At 40.4% G+C, this 26,451-nt stretch overlaps 1 protein-coding gene across 2 annotated transcripts in view; it reads right to left on the bottom strand.

Moving 5' to 3' along the window:
• The window catches only part of kitlga (kit ligand a), a 61,883-nt gene that overhangs the window by 9,280 nt on the left and 26,152 nt on the right, over window positions 1–26,451 (bottom strand). For both annotated transcript variants that reach the window (XM_080841914.1, XM_080841915.1), the window contains exons 2-3: window positions 5,478–5,585; window positions 3,959–4,015 (exon numbers count right to left, since the gene is read on the bottom strand). In XM_080841914.1, the coding sequence (XP_080698040.1) occupies window positions 3,959–4,015; window positions 5,478–5,585 (165 nt within the window). The remainder of the gene's footprint in view (window positions 1–3,958; window positions 4,016–5,477; window positions 5,586–26,451) is intronic.

Here is a 26,451-nt window from a genome sequence, read left to right as displayed (position 1 = left end):
AATATTAGTTTCATTAAACTACTTAAACAATTATTGTGTAATTTGTTTATTGCAAACAGCTGAGAAATTGTATATTTTGCCAATAAACCTAAAAGGGCAATGGGGTTGAATAATTTTGAGGGCAACTGTACATGCGCTGAACTCTTCGTGTAAATATGTGTCAATATGAACTTGTTCATACAAAGTGGCACAGGCACCCTGAGGGTTTCTACCTCTTCCCTTTATAATTTGATCAGTTAAATCGAGGAGACTTTAACATCAGCTAAACTAGCTATCATTTTATGTAAATGGAACTCTTCCATTCCAATCGTTTAATGTTAGACCCTTAGTTATCCTTAATAACCTAACAAGTTAGCTAGCATAACTAGGTAGGTGACCATAGCAACTAGCTCAAAGTGGATACGTTTGTCCTCACCGCCTTCTTTACCATGCATTTAACATATGAATAGCCAAAAGTGCTAATTTTTATTATTTTTCAAACTTTATGTATCTGTAAAGAAGATTCGAGGTTTATTGGGATGTAGTTTTTATGACGCTAGGACAAAAAAATCGTGGAGCTTCAAAGGCATATAGACAACAATAACAAAACTTCGCACCAGTAGGAAATCCTCCTTGAAGGGGGGGGGGGGGTCCTGTCATTGTACAGTAGCCTTAATTAGCTGGCTTTGCTAATTTCCGTGTATGTAATGTTATTGTTACAATGTATACAATGTGTTTATGTGCATGGGGACGTTCGCGAATTCTGAGAATGCCGACAGTTCGGGTAAGGTGAACGTTAGTGCCAGCGATGTAAGCAAGTGTAAGAAAACGCTATCACAACCTGTCTGTTTTTTCATTGTTTTTTTAATAATTGAGGGTTATCCCCCCCATGTATGAAATTCATCCAGCTGAGGTGGAGGGGGGGTTAATCCCCACCATCCCCCCCGGCAGATCGCACCCTGAGTATAGCAGTATATGTGTGAGATGAGAGATCAAAGGCAGTATGTAGTATAGCAGTATATGTGTGAGATGACTGGTCAAAGGCAGTATGTAGTATAGCAGGACATGTGTGAGATGTCTGGTCAAAGGCAGTATGTAGTATAGCAGTATATGTGTGAGATGACTGGTCAAAGGCACTAAGTTGGCCAAAGTTTATAAGTGAAAGGTTTGACCGACCAATAGTATTGTGGAGCAATCCCTTTGAACTGATTGTGTCAGATGACATTACAATCTAAGCAGCTGGCAGTATCGCTGCAGGTTCTGGACAGTGTTTGCCAGGAAGTCTATTACAAGGAATAAAAACACAGTGCTCCTTCTGTTGTTCAAAACTATTTATAGTGTGTGGTACCACAAGCTGTGCTTGGGGTTCCACTAGGTTGAAATGGGAGTGAATTATCTCAGCAGGCCTATACGGGGCAGGCTCTAGGACCCTGGGGAGGTGCTCTGGGGATTAGGACGGTCAGGCTATCCACTGATTGCAAGCTCAGGTGCAAATGGTTAGAGTAGTTTGGCACCTGAGCAGGAACGAGTTTGTTAAAAGCGTTGAGAGTGGGGACACACAGAGAGAAACGGGCGACATTGTCCGTGGCACAAACTCAGTTCGGTGGCTGAGGAACTTTAGGCTGCAGCTGCAGTTGTAGGATTTGAGTTTGGAGCAACTTTATGAAACCTATGTTTTGCCTTTGAAGAACTTTTATGTTTGCTTCCTGAAAGACTTTGTGTTGGTTAATAAACCGGATTCCTCGTTTAAAAGCATTTTTGCCTGCTCTGTCCAGTGATTACGCACTGCCCTACACCCCGCTCAGTGGTAAAGCCTCTCATGATACCACAAGTGTTATAGATGTGATTATAGATGTGATTTTGATTCCATGATTAGCCAACACTTTTTTTGTCAATATTAGTATAGCCCATTTCACGTGAATTCTGGAGAATTTATTTAGGCCAAGAATGTAAAATAAACATGCGTAACATGTGATATTGCATGCATATGTTTGCATATTCAATTTAATAATCTAAATTCATACATAAAAGATACTGAAATAAAAATGTATAGCTTACATCTTTGCTGAAATGTTAAATGTTTCAGCAAACATTCTGGCACATGCTGCAGTGCGCGGAGCAGGAGAGGTCAGCCCTGTTTTCTATAGGAATAAAAGTTTTCAGATAAAGCCTCAGTTTTTCTCACTAGGCTGTTTTCACTTCTTTCCCAAATAAGATAGCATATGTACGGTGTGGGGATGAAAAAGAAGCTTTTACTGCAACAGCATAGTAGTACCTGTATGGTTACTATGCTATTCAAAGTTAATAAGACTGAAATGTTATCCTTTGCATTGCTTTTCTACTTCTAACAGAAGGCTATTTGGTCCAGTTGACGCATCCAGAACACCAGCAGAACCGAACAGGAGAGTGAAAGCCTGTTAGCCGGGCAACGAGAGAGTGGACATATAAAGGTATTCCTTTGCGTTAAATTCATTTGAGTTTTTGAAGCGTAACCCAGTGGTTCTCAAATTGGGGGGCAACCATGCAAGGAGCCGCTACTCCTCCCTTTGGCTTGGTCATGCCTGTGTGAGGCAGTCTTTTCCAAACTAACGGTGCTCAAATCAAAATAACACAATCATGCTCAAATTGAATGTCTAGGTATATCCAGAATTGCGAATTGTAAATTAAACAGCTTTGTTTAACAATACAGGCTCCTGTTTCACATTGTTGCTTTGTAGGAATAATAATATCCTCATTATAATAACAACAACAACAAGACTACTACTACCACTACTATACTACTACTTCTAGGCCTACAACTTCTTCTATTAATAATAATAATATTATCTATTATCTATTATCTGTCATTATCTATTTATCGATACATCTATCTATGTAGAACAGTTTTGGGGACCTGTCTTGCAAAAGTTTGAGAACCCCTGAGTTAACCAAACCCAACCTCTAACCCTAACCTTAATCAAAAGTTTACCGAACCCAAGCCCTAACCCTAACCTTAATCATAAGTTAACCGAACCCAAGGCCTAACCCTAACCTTAATCATAAGCTAACCGAACCCAAGCCCTAACCGTAACCTTAATCAAAAGTTTACCGAACCCAACCCCTAACCTTCCTCTGACTTAGTCTAATTTGACTTAAATATGTGAATAGAAATAACAAGAAAAGTCATTAATGTGTATTTACATCATGGATGACATTCCTTTACCGCTGCCTGAGCATTTAATTCAAGTCAGACAAATTAGACTACCTATTCCCTATTTGTACCTATCAAGTCATTCAAGTTTAAACCTTTAAAAACAAAAATGTCTTTCTTTTTTAAAAGCCTGCACTAATGGAATGGGCTGCTTTCGCCCAAGTTTCTGCTGCCAAAGGTCTTCTGTCCAAGGTCTATTGTTGATGGCGCTATATAAATGTATCAAATTAAATATTCAGGAGCTCTCCTTTGATATCGGAATTATGGAAACTGAAGCAACACGCTGAATTACAAACACAAAACAAGACAAAACAATGAGCTTCTGAAGAAAGCTCTTCAGACCGTAACCACATCAAGAAATGCTGATGCTCCATATATTCAAGTAGCTCAAAGAACCTCAGTTATATTCCTGCCTTAAACAGCACAATGTTTTTCAGCTGCACAAACATAATTGCAAAAGGGATTTCTAATGAGGGATCAACCTTTTTAACATGATAATTTAGCATTAACATAATGTGCCATCGAAACAGAGGACTGATAATTGTAGAAGATGGGCTTGTGCTTGCTCTGTCATTCCTATTGTAATAGTACTGTTAAACATCCTTAATGTCTACACAATATTTCTCAATATGATATTTTAAAAAAATGCCTTTCTTTCAAAAACAAGAATATTTTTCACTGATTCCAAACTTTTGAACAGTAATGCATATCCCCAATAGTTTGAACACCTGCTGTACGTTTCTATTTCTGTGCTCAAGGGTTTTGGACAATTATTGACAAATTACTCACCTCTTCCATTGGAATATATTTTACGGTGATCTTGTAATCTTTAGGTATGTTTTGTTTCTGTTAATGTAATAAAAAAAAATGCATGACATTCTTGACATAGGTCAATATCAAGTGCAACTAAAATCAATACAGAGACAACAGACAAATCAAAATGTTTAATAACAAGCTTCAGATGACAATTGCAAGGGCCGTGCAGTAACTAACTTGGAATACATTATTGTTTGCACTGGGGTACATACTGATTAAGTGCTTAGGGCACTGTAGGTGTAGGTCTAATTTACAACCAAACTTCCCTTACCAAGAACTGCAAAGTTGGATATAGCTAGCTATTTTGTCGACTAATGTGATGCATTGCTATGCTAAAAAAGCTGTTCTTTCCAAATGATTTTGTTAATAACTGGGTCAGGATGTGGGAACAGCAGGTGTGTATATGTGTCATTCACATTACCATGTACCGTCAACATGAATTTGAAGGATGTTATAGAAACATTAAAGCACTATAATCTGTGTAATGTTGCTTTATGGTAACAACATGACATTGCCTCCTCTAAATCCCCAAAAAATGTCAATAGTATTTTCAGTAGAAGTACTCCTGAAAAGCATCCCTCCCAACTAAAATAAAAGATACATTTTAAGGTAGCAGCAACAGAAATCCGTAGGCTGGATTTTAGCCTTACAAACACCAACAACAATACACAGTTGCCACTTCAAAGGCAGCGAATTTGACAACTAATGTATTTTGGTGACTACATAGGGCAGCTGAATTTGAGAATGTTGTGCCTCTGTGATGTAACCCTCATCTTTATTTCCTGTTCTCATATTCCTTTACTAGTTTGGTCTTCTATGGCTTACTGCTTGAGGCTTTTCAGGTTGCACTCATTTACCTTTCTTCTTCAAGAGAGAAAGAAATATATGAAAGTCCCTGAAATCTTTACAACCACCTGGTGGGCATTTTGATTCCCATCTCATGAACAGGGTCACCCTTTACCACTCTTCTATTTCTATAGCTTTTGTTAACACTTCTGTCCTGTGACACATTCTGCACTGGCATCTCTTTACCACTCTTCTATTTCTATAGCTTTTATTAACACTTCTGTCCTGTGACACATTCTGTGCTGGCATCTCTTTACCACTCTTCTATTTCTATAGCTTTTATTAACACTTCTGTCCTGTGACACATTCTGTGCTGGCATCTCTTTACCACTCTTCTATTTCTATAGCTTTTATTAAAACTTCCATCCTGTGACACATTCTGCACTGGCATCTCTTTACCACTCTTCTATTCCTATAGCTTTTATTAACACTTCTGTCCTGTGACACATTCTGTGCTGGCATCTCTTTACCACTCTTCTATTTCTAGAGCTTTTATTAGCACTTCTATCCTGTGGACACATTCTGTGCTGGCATCTCTTGCTTGTTGACCTTCAGAGGGGTTCAGGAGGATTTATTGAGAGTTTTTTGGACTTCAATAGACATGAGTTAAATCTCCTTTACTTAAAAGAATAATCAAATGACTTACCAATATAGATATTTTCTCAATATCATCTGTTATAGGGTTTCCAATTTCACTTGAATGGGCAGCAACTGCAATGAACAGCAATAAATGGAAACAGATGTGTATCCAAATCTGAAAAACAGACATCATTTTCCATTAACAAACATAATACCTAATAAGGGGGATTTATGTGAACTGTTGTCACACAGTGGATAGAAGCATGGCATTAGGTACATGTGTGCCTTAGGTGATCATAAGACATCTCTGAAGGGGTGCCCTCAAACAGGAAGCGATTTTCTGAAAATGACAGATTAATGCCATTACAGATGTATAACGCTGATTATAACAATGATGAAATCTGGAAGACATAAGCATACAGCACACAGGAGGCTTTATATCGCAACAGCGTCAAATACCAGCACGCGTGAATTACCGGCCACTTCGGCGCTGTCATGATCACGTTCACTCTTGTGATCAACTTCGGGCAACTATTTTGCTCCCACAAAAATTTGGCATTTAAGCTTAACTTGTGAAAATGTTTTACTCTGTAGACCTAATATAAACCTCAGAAATAGTTTTGTACTTTTGAACATTTACAGCGCAACGAATATTTACTTTGGTCTTAAAGTTGTACTGTCAAATTTGTTAGGAAGGTCGCGTTCCATAGTTGCGTTTACAGTTTAACTAAAACAAAGTTGAATAAGATTAAAATGGCGTATTTCCACGAACAATAATGCAATTACAATACCGTTTTAATAACATAACTAACATAATCATGCCATTTTTGTTTTGTGCGTGTTTAAGTGAATAGACTGCACCTACAACTGAATCAGGTCAAAGAAAAGCTCACAAAATACCAAAATGAAACAAAAATAACACTAGTTAGATTTACGTTTGCTTGTCAAAACATATTGTGACAAATTAATTTGTACAGAAATTAGACCGGTATATGTAAAAGCAGGAGGAAAGCATATTAATATCTCGAAAACCAACGCGGTGAGCGGAACAAAGTGGGAGTGTCTGATAATTGACGCAGGCGAAAACGTATGTCATCGTTAACATTAATAGAAATATCTAGAAATACGTTTTCTTGCGGTGTTAAACGTGTCGTACAAGTTAAGAAGGACAAATATCTCTCTCAAAAACCGTTAGTTTGGATAAGCTTATACATAACGTTAATCTATTAATAGACCTACGCAACTACGCTAATGCATAAAACAGTATTCAAAATGATTACCCAGTATTACCCAGTCAAGGCCAAACATTTGATCATCTATTTCAGACTCAAATGTTCAAAGGCTGAAGTATTACCCAATTCTCCATGCTTCAAGTGTAAAGAATATAAATGAGTGCTTGCTTTGAAGAGGACCTATTGGAATACTACAGTCTTATAATAGGTCCTCTTTGGTAGTACTATGACAAGGAATAGAACGCAACTAGTGTTGCACCGATACCGATACCGGTGGGGCCCCGATACAGCACTAAAATGGTGGTATCGGTATCGGCGAGTACCAACAAATAGTGCAGAAACCCCAAACAAAACAAACACACAAAGAAACAATACAGGGGAAAACAAAAAAAAAAAACTGACCAAACTTTAACTGTATTGTGTTCAAAATCAGAAAAGCAACAGTGCTGCTCAGTAAGGTAAACCATCAATTATAGAGGACTAGTACTCAGTTATGTCTGAAGTGCTGAAACTGTCAAGAAATGTAATTTGACTTTCTTACTGTTACACTTGTATTATACATGGGACCAAACCATTGATAAAAAAAAAAAATTAAAAAATTAAAAATTAAAATTCAAACAGAGTGGTATCGGTATGGTATCGGTATCGGCCGATACTGCACAGCCAGGTATCGGTATCGGTATCGGATCCAAAAAATGGCATCGGTGCAACACTAAACGCAACTAATGCCTGTGAGAAAGCTGACTTGTGAAAACGAGTGGTGGTGCACCATCAGTATAGAAAACGCCTTTAAAATTCAATTTTGAAGCAGTCATGAATACAAATTTGGTTGGTAGCGCACATGTTTTCAACGCAAGACAGTTAGAAACACGTACTTCTTCATAACGTTTAGGAACGTGAACACCAGAAAGGCAGCAGGTCCAGATGACATCCCTGGACGAGTATTCAAAATCTGCGCAGATCAACTTGCTCCTGTATTCACAGTAATATTCAACCTCTCTTTGGCTCAGTCAACTGTACCAACTTGTTTAAAAAAATCAACAATTGTTCTTGTTCCAAAGAATTCCCATCCTGCTGGCCTGAATGACTACCGTCCTGTTGCTCTGACATCTATAGCCATGAAATGCTTTGAAAGGTTGGTCAAAAATTACATCTCCTCCTCATTGCCTCTAAATCTAGATCCCTTGCAGTTTGCATATCAGACTAATAGATCAACTGATGATGCCATTAATTGGTGTGCTTGCCCGAAGGGAAGCACACTATTGTTCTTCGTTTTTCTTTTGTCTCCCCGTTTTTCTAGCCGCTAACTACGCCTCGCCCGATTGAGATAGAGACGCCGTTCAAACACCGAAACGTCCGGCCCGATCCGGTGCAACCTGCTATGACTTTTCGTGGCGGTACTTCTTGCCACTCCTTTTTTATTCCTCTTTTTCCATCACCTTTTTTCTCCATAGACTTGCATGGCAGAACTCTGTGCCATTATGACATCATAATAGGGTAATTAAACTGGCTTGCACCTGTGCTTCACTGACAACTCTCACTGCCACCTGCGCACGGCTCCTCTTCTCTCTCTGTCCCTCTCCATTCAACTGTATAACTAGGAATATTAAGAGACACCTTCCATACCAGGGCTCTACTCACTCATGCATACTCACTCATGTTTACTCACTCGTGCATACTCACTCATGCATACTCACTCGTGCATACTTACTCATGCATACTCACTCATGTTTACTCACTCATGTTTACTCACTCATGTTTACTCACTCATGCATACTCACACATGTTTACTCACTCATGTCTACTCACTCATGCATACTCACTCATGTTTACTCACTCATGCATACTAACTCATGCATACTCACTCATGTTTACTCACTCATGCATACTCACTCATGTTTACTCACTCATGCATACTCACTCATGTTTACTCACTCATGCATACTCACTCATGTTTACTCACTCATGCATACTCACTCATGTTTACTCACTCATGCATACTCACTCATGCATACTCACTCATGTTTACTCACTCATGCATACTCATTTGTGCATGCTCATCCAGCAGGGAGAGCTGGAGAGCTGACACCTGCCCCAATTCCAAGGCACTTGTTTTCTCGGTCATGGCCGCAACAGAGCAAGCACACTCTCGCAGTTCGTTCACGAAACGCATTCTAGTTGTATACTGCACACTGCATTAGCCCACCTTGACAACAGGGCAGGGAATTATGTGAGAATGCTGTTTATAGATTTTAGTTCAGCATTTAATACGATCGAACCTGTGAAACTACTCACTAAGCTGGAAAATCTTGGACTGCATCCATCTCTGTGTAAATGGATTTTCAACTTCTTGACTGGTAGACCCCAGGCCGTGCGGGTGGGTAGTAACACCTCTTCATCCCTTACCCTCAATACAGGAGCGCCTCAAGGATGTGTTTTAAGTCCATTGTTGTATTCCCTCTACACATATGATTGCACAGCAGTACATGACTCCAGTGGTGGACAGTAACGAAGTACATGTAATTCGTTACTGTACTTAAGTAACATTTCCATGTATCTGTACTTTACTCAAGTACATTTATTTGGTAAGACTTTATACTTTTACTTCACTACATTTAAAGCGAAAATTATTACTTTTCACTTCTTTACATTTCCAGAAACACTCATTCCTTTTTTATTTTTAATAAAATACCAAAAGGTCAAAGTGTATCGCGACTATAACCAATCAGCGGCAGCGCCCAGTGCGCGATTATCTGCTGAAGTTAACAACAGCTGTCGTCCTGATTGAAGAATTGCAAAGTCACGCTGGAGCTGGAAGCACAAGGTGGTGTACGTGCTTGTGGTCATTGAGAGTTCTTACTCCTAGAGATTATTAATATTATTTGTCAGGTAAATGGCTGAGGAGCTGACGGCAGCATCATCGGATCGGATGAAACAGAAGTTGGTGCCCAACACCCCTGGCCTTATTTAGCCAAATTGTTTGAATTCATCGAAAAGAAAAAAAGAGTCCTATTACTTCAAGTGTCGCCTCTGCATTAAGAACACTACGCTGTCGGCATTCTGGAACTCGCCATCAAATTTTAAAAAGCACATCAATGTAAGTTCGCCATTACATGACTACTACTAACAGAGTGGTTATAAATATGCCCCGGTTGATTATATTACATTGAAATACATTACATTAACAGGTGCTTTTATCCAAAGCAATATGCACCCAAATTATCTGTGGAGATGCTAAGTGCCAGCTTAATACAGCCTCCCTCACCAAACGTTAACGCCGGGGACACAGTCGAATTCATGGCCAAGCGAAGTGAACTTCGCAATTCATTCCTATGACTACTCTGTTTATGACAAGTAAAATTAATGGAAAATAAAATAATGAAACTTGAAGGAATGCTTTTTGTGTTGTTGCTTCAAAACCACTTGGTCTTACTTAAAGATAATATAGTTTTGAGTATTTGGGGTTTGATTAGGCAAATGTAAAGCATTGTTCACCTGTTCAAGTAGGGGTTTTGATGTGACAGTTAAAAAAAAAATACTTTTACTTTTAATACTTAAGTATTTTTGAAGGCAGATACTTTTGTACTTCTACTCAAGTAAAAAAATGAGGTGAATACTTTTACTTTTACTTGAGTAATATTCAATGCAATGTAACTGTACTTTTACTCAAGTACACAATTGGTTTACTTCGTCCACCACTGCATGACTCTAACATCATTGTCAAGTTTGCTGATGACACAGCAGTAGTTGGTCTCATTTCAAAGAACAACGAGCAGGCTTACATGAGTGAAGTAGACATACTATCCTACTGGTGCAAGGTAAACAACCTCCTCTTAAATGTAAACAAGACCAAAGAGATGATCATAGATTTCAGACGTGATCAGCACAAGATTTACCAACCTCTTATGATCAATGACACTCAGGTGGAAAGGGTAGAGAGTTTTAAATATCTTGGTGTCCATATTACTGAGGACCTGACTTGGACCAAGCATATACATTCATTGGTGGGAAAGGGGCATCAGCGTCTGTTCCACCTCAGACGCCTCAAGTACTTTAAGTTACCTCAACAGCTAATGAAGAACTTTTATAGAACCACCATCGAAAGAATATAACAACTTGGTACGGGAACAGCACTGCATTAGACCGTAAAGCCCTAAAGAGAGTGGTGAGATCAGCTGAACGAACCGTTATGAGTGCCCTACCCAACCTAGAAGACATTTATACCAAGAGATGTAAGTCAAGAGCAAGGAACATTATCAAGGATCCCAGTCACCCCAACAACTGCCTCTTCTCCATCATGCGGTCTGGGAAGCGTTACCGCAGTGGAACAAGCATTTCACTACATGTATAGGCTACCTATATATGTATGTGACAAATAAAAATACTTTGATAATCTTAATGGTAATAAATAGGTGGACAATAGGGGGGACGAGAACCACAAATGTAACATTTGACCAAATGTCTCCAATTTTTCCAAGAACACTCATACTCAGGATCAGGACGGACCTGCGCAAGTTGGAGTGGTGTCGATATCTCAACAGCACTAGGAGCAAAAGCTGTGCCAAGAGACAAGCCTTGCTATGCAAATGACAAATTATACATCCCCAACGCTGACTTTTATAATTATGAGCATACAGTAGACAGTATGCTTTATGATTAATCAAACAGTATTCAAAATTAGTTGAAAGTCTTAATTTATTGTGGCAAAAACATGACATCTATCCATTTATTACGTTCAAGGACCAAAGTGTTGAAAGATTATAACCATTCACCATGCTTTAAGTGTAAATGTCAATGAGTTGACTGTTTCTACAGTTACTGTAGTTAAAGATTATGTTGCTGCACCAAGACTCTAGAAAGAGTAATTTTCTACAGTTTCTTTACAGTCATTTTATATACAATGTCATGTCCTCAAGCGGCTGTATATATCTCTAAAATGTTGACATATGACTCCAAAAATTGCTTCCTTTGCCCTTTACCAAAAACTCTCAAAGTGTTGTCCATTGTGTTGAGCAGTTTGTGAAACATCCCTCTCTCCACAACCAACTCTAAGGGCTCTAGAGAGGTCCCTAGCACAGAGCCAGGCTTCTTAAGTGCTGGATACGTTTGCCAGCTCTATTGAGACTGGAGAAAAAACAAGATGCTTGCTAGTCAATGCCCAAGTAAGAGTTTTGACCACTTCTTTTCCAGCACTACCTTCTTTCAATCTTTACTCTCTTCACTCTTTTTCTTCCCACCGACTATTTTACACTCTTCTTCCCATTTTCTTTCTGTTCATCAATTCCCACTCTTTGTTTCCTCTTTTTTCATATCAGCTTTCTCTTACATTAAAGTCCTCTATCCTGCCTTCCATGTCATGTCTATGTCTTCCCCTTTATCGATCAATCATCATCTTCTCTCTCTTTCATCTAACTTCTCTCTTCACCACTTCATTCACTCTTTCTCTCTCTCTCTCCAGAACCTACACCATACCCATGAACACATCCCCCCTCTCTCAGAATACCCTGTGTCACCACTATGTGTGTCTGAGCCAACAGAAAGAGCAGCACCCTTCCTAACAGTCCTGTCACTGCTGTCATTATTTCAACAGGAGTGTAAGCTGCCAGCCTCACTAAAACTGCCCCAGAAAACACTAGGCAAGGAATGAACTCATGAGAAGGTTTTTGTTCATGGTTTTCACATTGCCTACTGATTTGATGTTTGTGATGTATGAACTGTGGTATATTTAGAAATTAGTGTAGATTGTGCTGTGCTAGTTACTTTTGTCCTCTTTCACCTTTGCTGGCCAGCAGGTCACCAACATTTACAGGTTGATCCTTTACTTTACTGTTGTACACCTCTGGCTATTAACCTCATGAGCACACTGTATACCCACTAAGCTGTTCTACAATACTTGAATTCTCTCTTCCCATTTGATACACTATTGGCTTTGGCTGTATCATGTATACACCATCTTTATGTTTGTATGTATCTATATGTAGCTTATCCTGATACGTGTATGAATTAATCTGCCCTGTTTATATCAAAAGAAGCTAACTTAGCTCCCAGTGCTGCTCAAGTATCAAGCTTCGGCTACATCAAGACATACTTCAGAAGGTTGTGTTCCGTCCACACAGTGGACCTGTGACCATGCAACCAGTGATTTATTACTTAAAGTCCACTTCATAGTGAAGACCTCAAGCCAATGAGCAGAATATTTAGAAGGAGCATGATTCAGTGACTAACTGCATCTGGGTTATCAAGGTTATTTAAGACATATAGCTGGCGATGTGATCCCAAATAGAGCTGGCTAAAGCAGTCATATGAACACACGCTATCAGTCAAAACGGATGAGCAATTGTTTCCTACCTTGGCTACAACCAGCTTGACAGAAATATAGCCTACAACAGAACTTGACTCTAAATTGACTGAATTTACAAATGTGATTACTCAATACTCCAGAGTAAGTTATGGAGTTCCCCAAGGCTACGTGTTTGGACCCTTGCGCTTCTCTTTATACACACTACCTTTAATAATGTCTAAGGGAGCATGACATTAACTACCATTGCTATGCTGTTGACACCCAACTTTACCTATCCCATGAAACCTAATGGAAGTGGACAACTATTCAAGATAGAAGCTTGCCTGAAAGATTGAAAGCATGGATGACTAACAACTTCCTGCTCCCTAATTCATATACAATGAAGGTTATGCTTATAGGCTCTAAACAATTGAGAATAACATTATCTAGCCATTTACCCACACTCGATAGCATCTCTTTAACATCCAGCACAGGTACCAAAAACCTGGGTGTTATTATCAATCAAGACCTCTTTCTTGTCTCACACATAAAACAGATCTCAAAGGCATAATGTTTTCATCTACAAAATATTGCAAAAATCAGACAAGTCCTATCCCTCCAAGGTGCAGAAAAAAATGGTATCCATTGTATACAAAACATTTTCGCTTGCACGCTTATTACCTCCAGCAAGGAGGTTATGCGATCGGGTCCGTTCATTTATTTATTTATTTGTCCGTCTGTTTGTCTGTCTGTGGACAAGATTTCTCAGAAACTACTGGGCGGATCTTTCTGAAATTTTCACAAGAGGTGGATCTTGGTCCTGGGACATCCCCATTAAAATTTCAGGATGATCCGGATCTGGTCAAGTTTAACTCAATGTCAAGCACACAGGCTGCTCCAATCAGTTGCACAACCATATCCAGCCGCAGGAATTTACACTTCAACCTCTCGATGGGTGACGAAGTTCTTTCTCACTTTTTTGCATTCTGACAGTAGAAATACAGAAGATTTCCTGGCCATGTTGCCTGTTTGTAGTCGTCATGTGAACACTTGGAAGTGGGATGTTCCGAAATGAGAACTTTCCCAGTTCCCAGCTGTCAGAACGCACCATAAGGCTGTGGGTGATAAATTAGGCCTAACTAATTTAGTAATTATATAGGTTAAAACATTTCAGGTGCAAAGTAGCTAGAGACAGCCGGGATTTGGGGTATTTCGCAGGAGAAGGCAAATGGAAACATGAACAAGATAGCTTAGAAAAAATTGTTTGTGCTGTGTGCAGACATTTATGTCGAGTCTCAAATGCGTGCCAATGCATTCAATTAAATCCGCCACAATGATCAATGCTAGTAGTAATGTAAAAGTTATCAACTGTCTTACAGCAGGATTTAAGAATTCTGATTATAACCCCAAATCAGAAAAAGTTGGGATGGTATGGAAAATGCAAATAAAAACAGAAAGCAGTGATTTATAAATTTACCTTGACTTGTATTTTATTGCAGACAGTATGAGCACAATTTATTTCATATTTTGTCTGGTCAACTTCATTTGATTTGTAAATATACATCCATTCCTGCCATTCAGGCCTGCACATTCCAAACAAAGTTGGGACAGGGACAATTTAGGGGTAGTAATGAGGTAGAATAATTAAATAATGATGTGATTTGAAACAGGTCATTGTAATCATGATTTAGTACAGAAGCAGTATCCAGGAAAGACCTATTCCTTAAGGAGCAAAGATGGGCAGAGTATCGCCAGTTTGCTTACAAATGAGTGAGAAAATGATTGAAATGTTTTTTAAAAAAATGTTTCTCAAAGAAAGGTGGGAAGGAATTTGGATATTTCACCCTCCACAGTGCAGAACATAATTAAAAGCTTCAAGGAATCTGGAGGAATTTCAGTGCGTAAAGGTCAAGGGTGCAAACCTAAGCTGAATAACCGTGATCTCCGATCCCTCAGACAGCACTGCATCAAGAACCGTCAATCATCTATAAGCAATATAACCACATGGGCTCAGAATTACGTCTTCAAACCTTTGTCAAGCACTACAAATGCCAGTTAAAACTTTACTGTGCCAAAAGTAAGCCTTATGTTAACCGTGTCCAGAAGCACTGTCGATTTATCTGGGCTCAGAGGCACGCCGGTTGTGTCAGTGCCCTTGGTAAAGGTAACTGACGCTTCTGTGATGGCACTATTAATAGCGAAAAGTACATAGAGATTTTGGAGCAACATATGCTGCCTTCAAGACGACATCCTTTCCAGGGACGCCCATGCATATTTCAACAAGACAATGCAAAACCACATTCTGCTCACATTTCAAAGGCATGGTTGAGGAAGGAGGGTGTTGGGGTGTTGGACTAGCCTGCCTGCAGTCCTGACTGGTCCCCAATACAGAATGTGAGGCGAAGACCCTAAAAACTAAGACCCTGTACCGTTGCACACATTAAGACTTATTTGCAGGAAGAATGGTACAAAGTTACACCTGAAATGCTTCATCACTTGGTGTTTTCAGTCCCTAAACATCTTTAATGTTGTGAAAAGGAATTGCAACATTACAAAGTGGAAACTGCTTGACTGTCCCAACTTTTTTTTGAAGTATGTTGCAAGAATCGAAATAGAATTAAGTGTTTATTTTGAGAAACCAATACAATTCATTAGCCTGGTGACACCAGCCTACGTATTTCCGCCTGATTTGATTTCAAGCTCATACGTAGTCTGGCCCAGCCCCGTCTAACATCGTTTCCAGGCTTCACCCTACAACCGCACCCATCAGCGAACAGTTCAGAGCTGTGACGCAAAACTCGCCTTGCCGAGGTGCATGTAGTCCAGCGGAGTTTGTAGTTTACCAGCATTGTCTCAACTCTCGAGAACATCAGAAAATTTAAAGGAGAACAAGAGGATTGTCTTGTAAGTTTTATGATTGGAAAGGACGTCGTAGCTCTTCTCCCAACTGGCTTTGGGAAGAGTTTAATCTACCAGATGGCCCCGTTAGTAATGGAGAGTGGGGAGACGTTGCTGATTGGTTAAGGGAACTCCAATGATTTTAAACCTCAAGCTAAGCACCCGCCCATCTCGGAAACGAAAATGCATGGGGTTTTGCCAGACTGACTGACGGAAAGAAATGGAGTCACAGGCTGGTTATGGCCAGGCTAACAATTCATGAGGTAAAACATGAAATAATGTGCTGTTGTTTTGTTTTCAATGTAATACAGGTCAAAGAGAAATTTACAAATCACAGTTTTCAGTTTTAATTTTAATTTAACATACCGTCCCAACTTTTTCTGATTCGGGGTTTGCAAATATTTTTGATTCTTTTCAGTGTACTTCTATCAAGTATGCCTCTCTCGACAGGCAGTATGTCTGAATCATTTTGAGTCTGAACCTGCTCGAGGAGAGAATCCATCTAGCTATCTCCACTGGTTTCTCCAACACCTCCATGCAATAACTAGTTATAACTATAGATGTTCTAACTTTCACAATTTAATTCATACCCATGGTTCCAATTCAAAACCACTTCCAATTATTACATGGAAATGACTTTCATATTTGATAAGAACATTTTAACAGGGCAAATTAATAAAAGTGATTGACATGGCAGAATCAAAAGTCTGAATGAATGTTGACCATTTTGGGTGGGCAGAGCAGAAATGTGGGCACCCCTGCCCACTTCTAGATCGGGCCTTGATACTCACTGTTAGATTCCCTCTCCTCAACCTCAGCCAGTGTATCTTTCAACTTATAATAATGAACTGGGGACAACCTGCAGTACGCACGTATTTGTGCTGTGTGAAGATCGATTTTAAAACTGGGAGACATTCATGTCAAGTCTCAAATGCGTGCCAATGCATTTAAAATAAAATCCGACACAATGATCAATGAAGTTGAGATGGTATGGAAAATGCAAATAAAAACAGAAAGCAGTGATTTATCAATTTACCTTGACTTGTATTTCATTGCAGACAGTATGACACAAGTTATTTCATATTTTGTCTGGTCAACTTCATTTGATTTGTAAATATACATCCATTCCTGCCATTCAGGCCTGCAACAGGGGCAATTTAGGTAGTATTAATGAGGTAGAATAATTAAATAATGATGTGATTTGAAACTATAGGTCATTGTAATCATGATTTAGTACAGAAGCAGAATGGAAAGGCCTTGTCCTTTAGGAGCAAAGATGGGCAGAGTATCGCCAGTTTGCTAACAAATGTGTGAGAAAATTATTGAAATGTTTAAAAAAAAAATGTTTCTCAAAGAAAGGTGGGAAGGAATTTGGATATTTCACCCTCCACAGTGCAGAACATAATTAAAAGCTTCAAGGTATCTGGAGGAATTTCAGTGCATAAAGGTCAAGGGTGCAAGCCTAAGCTGAATAACCGTGATCTCCGATCCCTCAGACAGCACTGCATCAAGAACCGTCAATCATCTATAAGCAATATAACCACATGGGCTCAGAATTACGTCGGCAAACCTTTGTCAAGCACTCCAATATGAGGTTACATCCACAAATGCCAGTTTAAACTTGACTGTGCTAAAAGGAAGCCTTATGTTATGTTATGTGTAAAAGTCATTCATTAAATTTACCGTTTACAGCTTTTATTGCTCAGTTTGTATTTTTTGTCTTTGTCATTGCATTTGTTACATCATATGTGTGACAAAAGTTAGTACACGTGCCTATCCTTCAGCATTATGAACTTTATTCACGTCTAATAATGTCCTCTAAAAACACAACAGGGGACTGTTTGTGCATACAAACAAACATACAAAAATGTAGTATAGAATATGTTTTATGACTTGCATAACCAACTACAAAACATTAAGGCAACAGGCTGCATGGATCAGTTAAGCTGGTTTTACTTGCAACATTTTTCAAGTACAATGAACATACATGCCATAATTGAATACATCACTACTGCTACAATTTAATATGGTAGTTGAACTTTTCCGCCATCTGATACACACAAACAATATTTCTGTTGAACAGTGGGTTACAGTGTTTATTTAGGCTATACAAATACACATTTTGTTTTGTTTTTCTTAAATTATTTACCAGTTTGTAACATAATGGCCATGTAAAATGTGAGAATATCTTTTATTGCACAGAAAAGGTGCAACACAATCTTTTTGGGGACAATCCTCTCCCTGTAGAACCTGGGTCCTAACCTCTTCAACTGCAGGGGTTGGTTGGGTATTGGCTGCTGAAAAAAGGTGGCACGGTTATCATGATGTTGGCACATTTTCCAATCAGGTCATTCTCACAAAGAACTCTATCTTGGTTTGGAAGATCTGGAAGTCATTTCATTTATTCTAATCAGAGTGAGTTTGCCTATAGTGGATGTTTGAGACTAGGCGCCAGTAGGGATGGGTATCGTTTGGGTTTTTGCCGATACCGGTACTTAACCAATACTTTTAAAACGATACCGGTGCCTAAACGGTGCCTGAACCGATACTTAAAAAAAAAGCACAAAACGAGGATTGACGACATTAAAGAAAGGCTTTTTTTTATTGCCAAGGCCAATTTTTTTCTTCAAATTGAACTATATATTAACTGTTTAAAAGTATACTATGAATATAAATACATACAAAACACTTGGCTTCAAACTACAGCTTCAAACTATGAATATTATATTAACTGTTAACAACAGTTTATAGTATGCTTAAATAAATATAAATAAATACAAAACAGACACACTCTTTACAGACTACAGCAGGGGTCTGCAACAGGGGGTCCGCGGAGGTACTGCAGGGGGGTCGCGAAATCTTTGGTTGATAAAACAATTTTTTTTTAATATTTCTAAAAAAATTTAAAAAAAAAATCAACCAATTTTTTTCCCCACAATTTTAAATGTCTTCCGAATCAGAATTGTACTTATTCCCTTTAAATTAACATTAACATAAATCCAACATAATATTGTAGCGAACATATAAATTGATCGAGAAGAGTTATCTTTCAGTCCAATCGACACATTCAGCTACCCTAAGGTGCTCTCTCAAGCTGGGCACCGGTTCACTCACAGCACCTTTCATGCAAATACGACAGCACAGGCACTAGCCAATTAGATCGCGTTTCTGCTCAAGTCTAAAGAGCGCGAAGATAAAAAAAAAAAAGATGGCGGACCAAACTCCATAGCTGGTCTGGTTGTACCAATAAATTGTTAGCTTGACATTTTTTTTGCTTAGATTTAAAAAAATAAATAAAGAGAAATAGACACTGTACAAGGTCAAAAAACGTTAATTGTAACTGAAAAATAAGTCAGAGAGGATTTGCGAGGTGTATGAGCCCCCTAGCTAATGTTAGCATGCTACTACCTACAAGCTTAACAACTTGCTAGCGGTATGATTGGTTTGTTGACCCGTCAATCTCACTATAACATCTATGTTGTCAACACAACTCCATGCGCCAGACTCCTCCTCCGTCTTCCGTTGGATCGTGTCAGTCAGGAGTTATTGAAAAGAAGATACATCTCACTAATGTGGGAGGATGTGTGCCATCGACAGATGCTTGAGGATTCACCCTTTTTTATGTATGATGAAATAAAAACATACATCTGTGAATTATTTTAATAAGTTGTTATTAGTTGTTTGTTGTTTGCAAGATGTATAAATGGCAGTGGCAAGGCCACCCTGTACCTTTCATGTTATTAAATGTTAAAATTTAAGTTCAATTCTTTGTTCAAAAATGTTAGGTTAAATTCAATGTTAAAAAATAAAAATGTTAATGAATATATTAACCTTTGTATTATTTGAATAGCTAAGTATTGAATACACAATAACAGGGTAGCTATGTTTATTTGGCACTAGGCCCAGTATATTATAAACAAAATGTTATGCAATTTATATAATAGGGGGTCCCTGCTCATCTCGCCATCAGTTTGGGGGTCCCTGGCCTGAAAAACGTTGAAGACCCCTGGACTACAGCTTCAAACTTATGAGCATATTTGCCTTCAAACATGTATTATTTAGTTTGAAATTTCACAACTTTCTGATTTGTTTATACCTAGCTATCTTTTCTATCTTGTTTATAGTTAATCTTGTTACTTGAACACACCGAGTGCGTGAAAGTGTTCTGCCCCTTTAAGAGACTATGGCACCGGTAGCTATAGGCTACAAACGGTACCTACCGTTTTAGTTCGCGGTTGCAGATCTGCCCAGGAATCTTGCCTTTCTCCCCTCTTTACACGCAATTGTTTTGTTGCATTTGCTGCACGTCGCGGTGTTTAAATCTTTTTAATGCGAAATACAGCCACATTTTTGACCGTTTACCTTTCGCTATTTTCTCTGTTAAAAGGTTGATGGCGAGCTTTGTTTGTGCTTGCGCTGGTAAATGCTGCCTGCTTCACTGTCATAAGACTGTTGTTATGAAAACACCAATTAGCTTGAGCGCCACAGGACAAAGTTAACATTGGGAGATGGGGCAGTTTTAAATGTGACCCACAAAATATGCCTGGCAACAAAATAAAAAATAATTCATACAGATCATACTCATACAAACATACGCCACTCACGTTACTACTAGTTAGCTATCGCTAGTTTTCTACTGTTTTGGAACCAGCCTCCGTTTTTCATGTTGCAGCCTGAAATATTTCCTGTTTATAAGACAACATTTTACGTAAGTTTTGTTCATGATTTGTTGCTGTTATTCATTTCAATCGGCTCAGGCACCGAAAGGAAGCACCGAAATCTGCGTGACATTTCGGTCCGAGTAGGTACCGGTTGTATAGTCCCGGTGCCATATTGGTACCGGTTCTCGGTACCCAACCCTAGGCGCCAGTGCCATGGAAAGGAATCAAAGTTGTAAATCAATAGAGATCCCAAAGTCAACAATGCCACTGTGGTCCTAACAAATGGAATCTTTCCTTGACAAATCAAAATGTGTGTCAGTGTACAGACTAGAAGATACATTTATCATATTCATAACTTACAATATTACGAAACATCACTATAGAAAAGTATATCTATAAAAATGTACCTGTTACCGTCTGACTCTTGGACACAGGTGGTAGTGGCTCTTGTTGGGAGTGGAGGTGGAAAGCTGCATTTGATAGCTGCGAGAGAATTGTAGGATGTTTATAGTTCCAGCTGCACATAGCATGTAATTCACTGTACAATAGCACTATGAGAGTAAAACCATAGATGTTAGAAGGGAGAAGACAACTGGAGGGCAAGAGCCAATCCCACGGTCGGAAACGGCATAGATGAAGTTTTACCTTGCCTGAACTTTCTATTCATTTCAACTGTTACCATAGCAATAGGTGCGCCACGAAATTTTGTGCATGCGCAGTGCAAGTAAGAGGATAAAGTCTTCTTTAGCTTTATTTGAGTGGTTATTGAAAAATGTGCACACACACAATGTAGTCGATTTTATTAATCTCTCCCCATTCATTTAGACAGGAGCCTGATCTCTTCCCATTCATTTAGATAGGAGCCTGATCTCTCCCCATTCATTTAGACAGGAGCCTGATCTCTCCCCATTCATTTAGACAGGAGCCGGATCTCCCCCATTCATTTAGACAGGAGCATGATCTCTCCCTATTCATTTAGATAGTAACCTGATCTCTCCCTTGGCTCCTATAAAGTGTCCCTGGTAATATTTTGGACCCAATGAATAGGTTTCCGCAAACTAAAACAAAAATAAAGTATGAGAAAAAAAATGTGAGAGAAAACAGTGTCACTGACCACTTTACCGACCCTTTTTCTGCAAAGGTCTATTGGTAGGATCATTTTGATTTTCCTTACCAAATACAACTGACTACAAAAGACCGAAAAAATACATTAGAATTTTCCCTAGGTTTTTTCTCATACTTTATTTTTGTTTTATTTTCCAAAATATTACTAAGGACACTTAAAGCTGCATTCCACGAGAATTGGTATTTTTTTGCTATTGAGCAATCCCCTAAAGTTGCAGAGTGTAGCTCACTTTTACACCATTGTCGTTAATACAAATTGCGCTTCTAGACCCCCTATTGGACAGTATACACATGTATTTGTTGACAAACTGAAGGATATAGAACCGGCAAAGACAACACTTAAGCCAAAGAAGCATGTTGACTGAGGGCTCAGATACACATACGCGTTTTTGTAAAAACGCGACGCTAGGAAATACATTGATTCCTATGGTACGGCGCGCTTTCACGCAAAGCGCCCCGTACCATAGGAATCAATGCATTTCCTAGCGTCGCGTTTTTACAAAAACGCGTATGTGTATCTGAGCCCTGACAAGGTTGAGTAATATCACAAGATTTTAAACAAATATAACGTATTCTTTTTTTGTAACATCGGAGATGAATGCTAACATAACCAAAGAATTATAAAAAATGAATGAAAGTTGCTTGGTTACTCTCTCTCTTTTTCTCTTCCTATCCTCCAACAGCTATACAGTGGGATCCTATGAGGCAAACCTCTGCATCAATAAACTGCTCCTTTTGGCCACTAACAGGCTCATAAATGTTATTATTGTCACGACTTGAGAAAAGACAACACCGCTTTAGCCAGTTCGCGGAAGCAACTTTTTGTCAATCACAATGGTAATTAATCGCTTAGCACTAACCTGCTCCAGGGCAGGCTAACCAAAGTTTAGCTGGCTAAACTTGCCACACCCACGCCAAAAGGAGGGATCCCATTGACAAGGAGTCATATTGTAGTTTGATTAGCGTAGGAAAAGTTCTTTGCGATCGCCAAGAAGATCCATTTTTCCATCATGATGAGTTCTTGTATGAGCGCTACCGATCCACCCGACAAGGAATAATTAATTTAGAAGACCTTCTCGAGTCATTTATTGCATAGCCCACCACCTTAGAACATTGAATGTCTTCACTTTCTTGCAAGTCGTTGCCTTCATTTTTGCAATGTCGGCGATGCGGAGAACAAAGCACTCATAATTATATGACAGTGGTAGCCTATTAGTACAGTTGAGACATTGGTACAGTTGATAAACCCGAAATAACTTTCATGCTCAGCCTGAGACGTGATTTTTAGTTTGCACATGAATACTAACGTTTTCTTTGATCCCAGGAAATTTGAGCACATAACACATCTCCATTACGGAGATATTGGCTGAAGTTGTTTTACCTACTTTAACTTATGTCATTGCAAACGTTTAGTTTTGCAAACGTGTCTAGTTTTTGTGCAGTGGTGGATGGTGGATGTGGATGGTAAGGTGGTTGCATGATAAGAAGAGAGAAAGAAACACAATGTATTTGCATTGCTTCAATTTATTGAATTTCTTATTAATACATTTTCATTTAGTCATTTAGCAGACGGTTTTATTCAAAGCGATTTAAAACTACAATTCTTACGAAGGGGAAGGGAGTCGAACCGGTGAATTACTGCATGCAAGCCCTAAGCTCTACCCGCTGCACCAAAGTCACATGTTCGGTACAAGAAAAGATATCACTACTTAGACAGCCTATGGACAGTTTCTTTAATGCTGTTGCAGTCGCGACAGTGATGAATTTTGACATGATTATGGTCTTGAATTCTTCATAACGCGTTCATGGTCATATCTCGCCTTAGCGGAGAAAAAAATGAGTCTTTTTCTTTGAGTTTAGACTATGTTGCTGTTAAAAAAATCCTGGTTTTGGTTATCGACCTTTCATGCCTTTTAAAGCAGGACTTGCACGCGCAATTTAGCTGATGATTTTAGCTTGGGATAAATTAACGAGAGGTTAAAATAAATTAGCGCCCGTCGCCAGACGCGCTTGGCCTGTTCTCAATTAGCGAGCTAGTTAATCTCCAGTTGCGAGCTAAATTATTTATTTTAGCTTCAGTTGTACGCCGAACTGGGCCCTGGTCAGTACTGGATTATAACTTTCATGTTTTGCGTGTCTAGTGTTGAGTCTCTCAGGGCTCTCGTCTCTAATGGCTTTAAGGATTATCACGCATGCTAGTTCCAGTTTTCAGTCAAGTCACAGTCTTTTGTTTGTTCTAGTCTCTTTCTTTGTTAAGATCAGCTTCTCTACTTTGTTCTACGTTTTTTATCATCTTCTAAGCTTTTGGATTTTTGCTTTTGCGTTTTTAAAACTCCCTGTGTTCTGAGAAGTAATTAAAACCATGCATACATCTTGCACTTGGGTCCTACCTACTCCACTAGCTCAGTGAGCAGCTCTCTCGACCAGAGAACCAGTGGCCCGGGTTCGCTTCCCGAGCCCGGCCCTGACAGAAAGTCACCGCCCAAGACATGGACCCAGCAGATGTTTCAGAAAGGTTGGAGAGGAGGAAGAAGAAGAAGAAAGTGCTCCTCCAAAATCGCCTAGACCAACAGCCTGGTTGTTGCCAGCAGGAGATTGTAGCCCACCAGCCAGTCTGGGTTACAGATCAACGTCCACCAGCAGCTCCTCATCTCTATGTGGAGCCACAACAGTACAATGGCGACGTAGGTGGGTGCTGAGCCTTCTTAACCCAGTACAATAGGGTTCTCCAGCTCCAGCCCATCACCTTGCTCAACAACCATTGCCTATATAATTCTCCTGCTCTCAGGCCAGGCCCTGGAATGGGCCACTGCTATCTGGTCAAGGCAGGGACCTGAATGCTTCAGCTTCTGGGCTTTTCAGGCAAAGATGCTGCTGGTCTTTGACCAGGACAGCGTCGAAGCCCTCTGGCTGCAGCAGCAGGAGGCTTCTCAGGCCGCCCTTGCTCCTGTGAACATCACCATTTGCCCCTCCACTGCCCAGTCTCAGCCTGGTCAGAAAGTGGAACCCGGGTCAGAGCAGGGCAACTCCTGTGACACGCTTGCACTGCATAGTGAACCAGGCAGCCTCGATACCGCCAGCTCTGGTGAACCAGGCAGCCCCGATGCCGCAAGCCCCGGTGAACCAGGCAGCCCCGATTCTGCAAGACCCGGTGAACCAGGCAGCCCCGATGCCGCAAGCCCTGGTGAACCAGGGAGCCTCGATGCCGCAAGCCCCGGTGAACCAGGGAGCCTCGATGCCGCAAGCCCCGGTGAACCAAGCAGTCCCACTGCCGCAAGCCCCGGTGAACCAAGCAGCCCTGAAGCAGCCTCTGCCCCTCCCGAGGCAGTCCCTGATGCCCCAGACGTAGCCTCCGTCGCTACCACCCCTGTCGTAGCCGCCGTAGCTACCACCCCCGAAGCAGCCGCCGCTGACCCTGCAGACCCAGCCAACGCTAGCCCTACAGGCGCTCCAATGCCTGCAGTACCAGGCGCCCCAGCTCCTGCTGTCCTTAGTGGCCCTGTCCTGAGTGCCCCTGTCCTGAGTGCCTCATCCGCTCCTCGTCCCGTCCCAGGTGCCCCCGGCCCCGTCCCAGGTGCCGGGGCTCCTGCCCCTGTTCCAGGAGCTCCTGTCTCCAGAGTCTCGAGGTCCACGTCAGCTCCGAGAAGGCTCAACCTCGTCCAGAACTGGCATCCTCCTGAGCAGAGCCAGACAGACCAGATGCCTCTTTCTGGTCGTCCAACCGGCAGGCCGCCAAAGACTCTTTCTGGTCGTCCAACCGGCAGGCCGCCAAAGACTCTTTCTGGTCGTCCAACCGGCAGGCCGCCAAAGACTCTTTTTGGTCACCTGGCCGGCTGGCCACCAGAGACTCAACACCTGTCTGGACGCCGATTCGGTCGGCCACCAGACATTCTGCCCCTGTTCGACCGTCCACCCGGTTGGCCGCCAGACCCTTGTTTCCTGTTCAGCCTGGTCCCTGCCTGCCCACCTGCCTTGCCTTGGACCCCCTCCACCCACCCTATATGGACCTTTTGATTGACTTTGGGCCGCCTCTAGAGGCCGCCAACTAGAGGCTTATGGTTGGATGTTGTGTGCACATGTGCTTTCTGTGTTCGTGATGCCTGTACATGTGCTTTTGTTTACTTCCTGTGTCTGTTTTCCGTTCATTGTTGTCGCCTGTCTGTTTTGCAAGTTAATTGGTCACATGACTAATTAAGTATTGTATTTATACCTTTTTGCCTTTTGTGTTCGTGGCGGTGACTTACTCGTTCGTGTGCTGGTCAGTACTGGATTCTAACTTTCATGTTTTAAGTGTCTAGTGTTGCGTCTCTCAGGGCTCTAGTCTCTCATGGCTTTTAGGATTATCACACATTCTAGTTCCAGTTTTCAGTCAAGTCACAGTCTTTTGTTTGTTCTAGTCTCTTTCTTTGTTAAGATCAGCTTCTCTACTTTGTTCTACGTTTTGTATCATCTTCTGAGCTTTTGGATTTTTGCTTTTGCGTTTTTGAAACTCCCTGTGTTCTGAGAAGTAATTAAAACCATTCCTGCATACATCTTGCACTTGGGTCCTACTTCCTCCGCTAGCTCAGTGAGCAGCTCTCTCGACCAGAGAACCAGCGGCCCGGGTTCGCTTCCCGATGCCCGGCCCTGACAATTATACATGTCTAAGAACATGGAAGAGATCTCTACAGAGATACACCTGCGTCTGTTTACCTCAATAACTGGAAAGAAACAGTAGAGCTGTGACTGTTTGTATTGCCAATGTTGTATCCGTCTCTTCTCCTGGGCACAAAGGTACATGTCCTTTTGTTACCTTTAGAATAATCTGCTGTTTTGAACCAGACCCTTTCTATCTTTAAACTGGAC

Source organism: Sprattus sprattus (assembly GCF_963457725.1).
Source record: "Sprattus sprattus genome assembly, chromosome: 7".
NCBI lineage: Eukaryota > Metazoa > Chordata > Actinopteri > Clupeiformes > Clupeidae > Sprattus > Sprattus sprattus.
Note: the sequence above shows the minus strand (reverse complement) of the source record. Positions and strands in the feature narration are given on the sequence as shown.